Raw genomic sequence first — 9360 nt, 5'->3', positions numbered from 1 at the left:
CCCCCAAGAATGCGTGCATCGAATTGACAGTAGCAGATGCCTTTTCTGCCCCGAAGGTAAGAAGATGTGATACGCTTTGGCAGATGGGTGATTTGGGAGGCGTAAGCCATCCAGTTAAACCAGAAACTTCTGTGATGGATGGAAAGCGCGAGCAGGACCAAACGAACGCTAAGTCGGCCCATGTTTTCCGAGAATGAGAATTCTAATGTTCAGTCTCAAGCAGGCGCTCAGGGTTCTGGTTTCTCGGCTTTAGAAGATGACAATCTTGGGTTTTATCATCCGAATTCAGATTCTGGTCAAGGAAAAGCGTGCGGGGTCTTATCCAGCCCCTAGACCGTAGAAGGCCCTCTCGCTCCATGCCTGTGGAATGCGAGAGTGTTTCTGGCTCTTACATTTCTGAAAACCCAAACACGGCCACACAGACAGAGAGTGAGCTGAGAGGTTGAGGGAGCTTTCATTTTGTCTAAGAGACTTCCTAAGAGGCTTCGTAGCAGCAGGGTGGCTGAGCAGCCCGCTGGGCTCCCCGATAGCGGTCCAGATCCCAGCCAGCTCTGTCTGTCCTGCCCAGCTCGCCACATCCAGCTCCCTGAATGTCCAACCAGACGACTGGTCCCCAGTACATCCCTGCTTCGGACTGCTCGGGCGTCTCACCTTGCCACCTCCTGCACCACCTCACCCCACCCCTCCATCTGCAGTGGGAGGAGATAGATCTGACAGCTGATAGTGCATTTGTTCTGACAAACACATGACTACAGCCCTATCAATAGCTTAGTGCACTTCAGTTCCTGTTTTCATGGAAACAAGCATGAGAATGAAAAGCCCCAAAGCCTCAATTTACCAGTGGTCCCCTAACTACCTGCTTTCCTCGTGCACTAGAGGCAGTGACTCGGCGGGGGGCTGGGTGGGGGTGGGGGAAGGCTGGTGACACCAGGCTCTAGAACAGGGCCGGGCCTACTTGGTGAGGATGCTTGGTCTTCCGACCTTTATCTGGATGACCTCATTTCAGTAAGGATTATTTCAGGATACGAAGGACAAATTTATATGGGCATATGTGTGAATGTATGAACGCATGAATATATGTATGTCTCCCAGGGAGAGAACAGCTTGAGCTCATGAGTAATATAACTACTGCATAACCCGTATTTTGGACATGTTATCAGGAGGGACCAAAGAGCCTTGGTGGCACTGTCAGCATTAGACTGCTGACAGCAAGGTCGGTGGTTCAAACCCACTAACCACTCTGCAGGAGACAGCTGAAGCTATCCGTTCCTGAAAGACAGTGCCCCGGCAACCCTCCACAGGGTCCCTGTGAGCCAGAGTGGACCCGCTCACAGTGGGTTTGAGTGTCCTGTGTGTTTGCTTATCACTGCAGGAGGGACTGCACCCCGAAGAAGTACCCCGTGCTCGGAAAAGTGGAGGGTTAGTGCGAGGTAGCCCTCAGTGAAAGGACACGGTGGCCGCATGGTGGCCGTGAGGATAGTGAGCGCAGTGTTTGGTTCTGAGAAGCACAGGGCTGCTTGGGGCTGACAACAACGTGGTCACCCCTCGCAACCACTAACCTGGTGGGTGGGGTTGGGTGGGAGGTTTGAAGTGACCCATGAGCACTGTGGGCCATATAGCAGTGGTCTGCTTCTGTAACAATGACAGCCGGGCAAAGCCCATAGAGCAGGTCTGCTCTGTACCCGCCAGGCTGCCCAGGGCCTTCCTGGATGGCAGGGCAGTGGGAGCACTACGTGTGGGCAGGTCATCGATCTGGACGTCATTTGTGGATGCGTGCTATGTGTCTGTAAGCAAAGGGGCTTCAGAAGGTTCATGAGAAGTTGGAATTTAAAAATAATGAAATCTTTCCATGAACTTTTGAAGCTCCTTCGTATGTACGTGTATATATGTGTGTATGTGTATGTGTGTATGGGTATAGCCACGTGCATATGTGTGCACACAGTCACACACACACATAAATACATGCAAGCACACACACAAGTCCTTCTGATCCAGAGGGTGTGTCTGGCAGTTGCATCCTGTGCTGTGTTGTGGGTTCTCCGCAGGGAGTCGCACTGCTGAGAGGTCTCTACAGGAGCCAGGGGAAAAGATCAGCTTACTCACTGTCCCAGGACCGGCCAGGGCACGTCCAGGGCCAGGCAGTGAGGCAGCCTGAGGTTTTAGTTCCTGCCTACCATTTATATGCGTGTGACCTGCGGCAAGTCCCCTCGCCCCTTTGTGCCTCCGTGTCAGCATCTGAAGATAATGATTTTTTATCTCTTTGATTGGAATCCGATGCTTGCATCAGTGGAAAGTGTTACTTGAAGATGCTCCAAGCCTTGCTGACAAGGCAAGGCTGGGGGTGGCTAAGCAGTGATTTTTTAAGGAAGGGGCTGGTGATGGGAAGGAGGGCTCTGAGCCCATGGCCAACCCCATGCCGGCCATCACTCCAAGAGCCAGCCCACACCAGGCCCGCCGCTTCCTGCTGCACCTGGGCTCTCCTTTTCGCTGGGGCCCCACGCGCTCTGCACACCCGCACCGGGGCCTTAGCTGGGCTCCAGCCAGCCCGCTGCCTTCTTTCCTTGCTCTGCCTGCTGCCCCTGCTCCTGAATGGACAGCCTCCCTCTGCGCTTGCGTCTTCTTCTCTCAAAGACTCCGCACTGCCTACCTCCTGGAGCAAGGGTTCTGCTTCTCCATGCCCCTTACCAAAGTGGCCCCCTGCTCTTGGCAGCTGCTAGAGAATGCGCTCATGGGAGCCCTAGGCAGCTAGCTACCCAACAGCCATGGAAGGAAGGCCTGAGGGAGGAGTAGAGAGGGAAGGAACAGCCAGCCTGTCCCCGAGGGCGACCTCAGGACCCACCTTGCTGGAGGTCCTTCTGAGATACCAGCGAGACTAAAGTCCATCTTTTCTCCCCCAGAAAGCTCAGGCTGACTCGCCAACAGGTGTCTTGCGTCAATGGGCAGTATTTTCTCAGCCGCAGCCCTGGATGGTAAAGTTGGGGCACAGTTGGAGAGAATGAGCGCTATGCAGATGGAACTGGGTTTCTGTGGCCCTGAAGGAGGCTAGCTGACATTCACCTTAGGAGAGTGCTCCCAGGCATCTGGTCTACTGTTTCCCGCCATTCCAGGGAGAGGAGGCTGCCCGCCTCCTGGCCTGGCTCTAGGCCTCCTGTGGAGTCTCCCAGGCAGTTGGGAGCTGCCAGGGCTGCCAGGCTGTCAGTGAGGGCTCCCTGGCCTTGTGCTGGCCATGTCGGGAGTGCGTGAGAGCTGGCCACACCGTGAGAGCAGTCTGAGCAAGGAGCCAAGGGTGCAAGGAACGGCCTCCCTTTACTGTGGTGTGAGGGGAGCTGAGATTTGAAGTCATTTAGCAAACAACCGCATGTAGAGTTAGTTCTTTTAAATTGTTTCCATCCTATACAGACTCTTTTGATTTGTGTTTTACATCATTGCCTTCTGAAAGCTCACCGAAAAATGTCTTTTGAGGGTTCCTTTCCTGTATCACAGTGCCCAACGTAGAGGCAGTGTAAGGACTAGACTCCAAGCCAAAGTCCCAGCACGAAGCTTTGATGGGGAACTAGATAAAGACATGTTGTCATCTGAGTCTTCCCTGGTCTCCCCGCAGCCCAGCCAGGGCACACCTCCTTGTCTCTACCAGTGCTTCTCAGCCTTCCTAATGCTGTGACCCTTTAATACAGTTCCTCATGTTGTGACCCCCAACCATAAAATGATTTCACTGCTACTTCATCACTGCAATTTTGCTACTGTTATGAATCGGGCGACCCCAGGGTTTGCCACCCACAGGTTGAGAACCACTGCTCTAGACACACAGGTAGCGACTGCCTTCTGGTTTGTCCTCCCCACCCTCCTCACTGGCAAAGCCCAGAGAGGTGGGTGGTCTATGTGAGCTTTCTGGACTCCCTAGAGCCCAGAGATCCTGTCACTAGGAGGACATTTTCGCATAGAGAGTTCTGACGAGGGGCTGAGGGGGACTCAGTTTGTGACCTGCGCGTCCTCCTTGCAAGCCAGCAGGCCCCTCAGCACGCACAGCAGCAAGCTTTGGGGATGTGGGCTCTGGTTCCTCAACCTGATTCTAAATCTCCCTGGGGGGAAAAAGTCCATAGAAATTATACTTCTGGGTGTTAACCTAAAGAAATAAGAGATGGACACAGATTTAGAGATGAGATTGTTCACTGCAACATTGTTTTCCGAAGTAAAGCCTGAGTAAATAGGGGTCAATTTCTCAACTGAGTATTTCTCAGAGATACTGTGGTCCCACGCAGCACGACTTTTTCGGTGGTTCTCAACCCCAGGTTCCTAAAAACTACTGACTGGCTTAAGGACAGGCGCGTGGCTTGTGCTATGGGCAAGATGGTTATGAAACTGGAAAGATATTTATCAAAATACTAACAGTATTTGCCTCTGAGTGGTAGGACAGTGCATGAGGTTATGTTTGTTGAATAGATATGACTTTGATCCTAAACACCGATGACCTTTCGGCTAACCCCGGGGCCCACCTGTGAGTGCACGTTCTGGATCAGTCGACCAGGGAAGAGCAGAGATGCCACAGGTCTAAGGAACTGCCAGGAGGAGTGCTGGTGCCGCTGGGCCACAGAGCAGCCTTTGAGTAGCAGGCCCTAGCAGGGGCTAGAGCGCTTCCTCCCTCTGAGCTGCCTCCTGTTCAGACCACTCTCCAGTGGCAAAGGACAGGACCCAGCAGGCCTGGTTCAGCCTAAGGCCATCCCCCTGCCATGTTCCCTCACAGGAGCTCATGTTGTGACTCTCCTCCCAAGGCCCAACATCCCCAGGAACAGCCCAAGTGGCCTGACTCATGTCCATGCTGCCAGCCTTCTGGGGAGGTCCTGACCCTGCACCCATTGAGGCCAAGGACCCCTAAAAAAACCCTGGCCAAGGTTCACCGGCTCCCACGGGCCTCCCTGGGTCTCCACAGGCCAGGCTCCAGGCATCTGGCCTCTAGCTTTATAGGGAGACGTCTTCTCTCCTCAGTGGACCAGCAACTTCTGCAGACGTGTCTGCTCCCAGCAAGGGCTAACCTGCAAAGGAGAGCTGCCGAAGCAGCAGGGGCCGGGCTGGAGGATAGCTTCCATGATTCCGGAAGCAAGCATAGCTTCAGGGAAACCTGTACTGCGGAACGAACAGGCTCCCAGAGCGCAGAGCCAGACTAAGAGCGAGCCTGCGCCAGTGGTTTCCACCTAGAGACCCGCAGAGGGATGACCGTGGGCGGTGGAGACAGAGGTCTGCCATCCAAAGCCCCAGGGTGGCCCCTCACCTACTTGGGTACCTTCCGCTTCCGCATGTGCAAAAGGAGTGATTTTTAAAAACCCAAATTGTACTGGGTGTCGTGACAGAGACAAGTAGGTACAGGCAGCCTCACTAGGCCCTGGACCAACCGACTCCTGGCTCACCTACAATCTCCCACTCACAAAGGCGGGAAAGAACTATTGGGGAGCCAGCGGCTGTCCGCACAGGTAGAGGGAGGGGCTGTACACAGGGCAGCCACCTCGTCCTGCAGGAGGCTGGCATACCTGACTGCTCGATCCTGAGTTGGCCAACTCCGTCTCCCCAACTGTCCTCCAACGCTCACCTGTGGCTCCCCATGACATCTCTCTTTCCAGAACACAACGGAGAACGGAACCTTATGCAGGGCCACGACTGTGCTGTGGCAGGCCTACAGCCAGCACAGGTGCTTCCAAAGACACCTGAGTGGGCTCTACAGAAGCATCAGCAACATGACGAACATGGTAAGAGGCTATCCGCTGACGCTGGGCGCCTGCTCCTCCTCCACCTCACACGAAGCTCTTCCCCCACTTCCTTTTATTGCTCGGATCAGCCCACTCACGGCTCGGTCCACAAGTCCTGTTGAGGGTCTCCTAATGGCCAGGTGCCTTTGTCGCCGTCCCCCACCCCCCCACCCCCCGCCAGCCTGAGGTGAGATCAACAGGCAGCGTCCCTGCTCGAGTGGAGAGCGCAGGTAGAGGAGTTAGAGAAACCATCAAAGCACAGAGTGTGACGTGCAGCAGTGACAGGTGTCATCAAGGATGCGGCAGAACCAAGCACACAGGGTCATGGAGGCGGGCTGTGTGTGCTGGTAAAGAGTTAGCGGCGTCCTCTGAGCAGACATTGGAAGGGAGAGAATAGACAGGTGACCCACTGAAGAAAGCATCCCAGAAAGGGCCCGAGGTGGAAAGGAGCTCCGCATGTCCAAGGATCTGTGGGGTGGGGCAGGGAGCATGGATGGGGAGTGTGGGAGGAGGTCTTTGTATCACACGGGGGTCTCTGGACCCTGTTGGGAAGCACCTGAAGAGTTTTGAGCAGGACAGTGTCCGGTCTGATTTGTGTAACCGAAGACGATCGCTCTGTGGTCGGTGGGGAAACAATGGATAGGCATCAGAGTAAGAACAAATGGCCCGGTGGGACGCCGCCACAGCAACCTAGGCTAGAGATGTCAGGGGCTTGGGCAAGGGCGGTGGCAGTGGAAGTTGTCCGATTGGGGTTCTCGTTAAAAACACAGCCAGGTGAACACCCGGACAGATCACAGGTGAGGAAAGGAGAGGAGGGGGAGGTGAGCTCTCGGTTCCCAGCCAAAGCCCCCTGGGGGGTGGCTGGTTCTGCTTTCAGGGATATGGTAGGCTTGGGGCTAAGCAGGGCTGGAGGTGAGCGGAAGCTCAGGAGTTTAAGTTTGTTCCTCTGAAACTTGCGGTGCCCATCGGACACACAAGTAGAAATGTTGAGAAGACGGCTGAAAGGTCCGGAGTTCAGGGGAACATAAGAACCCTGGATATAAAATGTAGAGTCCTCCGATGTTCTCCAAGTTACCAGACTGAGTGGGCGAGAGACAGGAAGGGACCCAAGGGCGGATCTCAGAATCCGCAATGGTTCTCAACCTGTGGGTCGCGACCCCTTTGGGGGTCGAATGACCCTTTCACAGGAGTCGCCCGATTCAAAACAGTAGCAAAATGACAGTGATGGAGTAGCAATGAAAATAATTTTATGGTTAGGGGTCCCCACCACATGAGGAACTCTGCTAAAGGGTGGCAGCAGGAGGAAGGCTGAGAACCACTGCATAGAGGTTAGGAAGAGCAAGAGGATCCGGCACGAAGCCGAGCTGAGCAGCAGCAGCCCATCAAGCAGGAGGCTGTCCAACTGTGAGTGGTGTCTCAGAAGCTAGGAACTCACTCCCGGGGGAGGGAGAGGCAGTCGGTCTGCTGGACTGCAGTGTCAACTAGGATGAGCGCTGAAGATGGCCACTGGGATGGGCAAATGGAGAGCCACCGGCCATGCTGACCGAAACGGCCTCAGCGGAGAGAGAGGAATGACAGTCTGACTGGAGGGGTCAATAGAGAATGGGGACAGGGTGGAAGAGCAGTGACCCTCCATCTAGAAAATGCTTTGGAGGTATTTAGCTGTGACGTTTGCAAAGAAATGGCACCATAGGTGAAGGGCAAATCGGGGCTGGGGGAATTCTTTCACGAGCTCGCAGCCAAGTTGACCCACCCATGGGCATGACTGATTGGAGGAGGGAATTGAAGGTGCAGTAGGCAGGGAGAATAACCAGAAGACCAGAGGGGTTATTTAAAACTTGAGTGGAAGAACTTGCAATGGATAGGAACGGGGTCACCCAGCCTCTTCTGGGTCTGCTGCCTTATTTATAAAATGAGGTCAGGAAATAAGGGGGTACACATTCTCTCCTTTCCTCCTTTTGAGTATCTTATCAAGTGGGTCTTGTTAGCTCCATTCTACAAGGGAGGAAACAGAAGAGATTTTTCTAAATGAAGTCGATGATCCCAGGCAATGCGATGAATAGAAAAAGGAGGCTTCAGAAGGTTTGTGGGACAATTCCACGCTCTTCTGTGTTTGCCTGATCCCCTGACAGCCTCCACGAAGTAGAGTTGAGATTCAAACTGACACAGTGGCCTGGTGGCAGTTCCCTAAAAGCCTTCCCATCTGCAGAGCTGCAATGTGGTGTCTACCAGGCCTCCACCTCTCCCTCAGCAGTCCAGGTGCCAAGTGCAAGGCCCAGTGTGGCAGTGGGTGGGTCTGAGCCTGCACCTTTTGCTACTTCCGCTGAGCAGCATCTAGCTGTGCCAGACCTTTCCAGAGATGGTAGCACCCCTGAACTCAGGGGTGGTGAGGTAATCATTTCTAGGAGTGCACGTAACACCTGGAAACATGTAGATGCTGCTGGTCCAGGGGCGCAATCAGACTTTCGATCCAGCTGGAGGGTGGGGGCTGGGTGAGAAGCTGCCCAGATGGCAAGTGCTTGAGTAGGACTGACTCCAATAGACAGCCAGGGTAGCAAGAGTGAGACACTTACCCACTAATGAGATGTTTCTTTTGTAATGAGATGTTTGAAATGCCAAGCTAATGAGATGTTTCTTTTGTAGACCCACTGTCCTATGAATGAAAACAGGACCAGCACGTTGAAAGAGTTCTTGGAAAGCCTAAAGGACATCATGAAGAAGAAATATTCAAAGTGTTAAGGAAGACTATTTTAATTTATGCATTTAGTTTTATTTTTTTAATATTTATATATTTATAACTCACCCTGAAATAAACTATTGTAGAATTCTGAAGGTGCAGCATCACTTTATGTTTACTGGACACCCGAAATCATAGTTTGTAACTTTGGGGGAAACCAATTTACTTTACCAAGAAACCCTTGGGGAGCTAAAAAGGCAAAGACCAATTCCCTCTCAAAAAGCCCCCAAAAGAGGGGCAAAAGCATACAATGATTAAATATGAGGCTACATGGGATGTGACTGGTAGTAAGAGAACTTGCGGCATGGACCCATGTGTACTCAAACACTTAACTACCAGTAAGTCTATTGCAACTCCTAGCACCCCTCTAGGACAGAGCAAAGCTGCCCCACTGGGTTTCGGACCGTAAGTCGTTGTGGATTTCTCCCCATGCACACCACTGATTACCATAGACTTTGGAACCGAAAAGGTTATCAATAGGTGTTTTGAACAATCCTCTCAGTGGCATGAGAGGAGTTAAGGTGAGTCTGTACAGAGGTAACCTGTAGTTCTGGGTATGGCTCCTCAGTAAACAAGGTCTTTTGACTGATAATAATGACTACGTGGACTGTAACACATCATGGCTAGCACTGTGAAGAACGGGGATTCCAGACACTTCATTGCGCATAGATCAAGGGGAGACTATCCGGTTCGACTAGATGGTCAGGAGAGGGCTGCTTTAAGGTTGTAGCCTCTCACCACACTTCTTCCTCCTGTGTTGAGCGAACCATCAGAGAAGCTGGCATATATGAAGAAGAATGCAGAATCACCATTGAAGGAAGGCTCATTAGCATAACATCTGCCATATGCAAATAAGACACCCTTCCTTGCCGAAAGTGAGAAGCT

General features: G+C 52.9%; 1 protein-coding gene across 1 annotated transcript in view; it reads left to right on the top strand.

Moving 5' to 3' along the window:
* The window catches only part of IL4 (interleukin 4), an 8967-nt gene extending 490 nt beyond the window's left edge, over positions 1-8477 (top strand). The window contains exons 2-4 of the mRNA XM_004696604.1: positions 9-56; positions 5613-5738; positions 8382-8477. Coding sequence (XP_004696661.1) covers positions 9-56; positions 5613-5738; positions 8382-8477 — 270 coding nt within the window. The remainder of the gene's footprint in view (positions 1-8; positions 57-5612; positions 5739-8381) is intronic.
* Positions 8478-9360: the final 883 nt, after the last annotated feature.

Source organism: Echinops telfairi, unplaced genomic scaffold (assembly GCF_000313985.2).
Source record: "Echinops telfairi isolate 266 unplaced genomic scaffold, ASM31398v2 ScPeMD7_7469;HRSCAF=8507_1, whole genome shotgun sequence".
NCBI lineage: Eukaryota > Metazoa > Chordata > Mammalia > Afrosoricida > Tenrecidae > Echinops > Echinops telfairi.
Note: the sequence above shows the minus strand (reverse complement) of the source record. Positions and strands in the feature narration are given on the sequence as shown.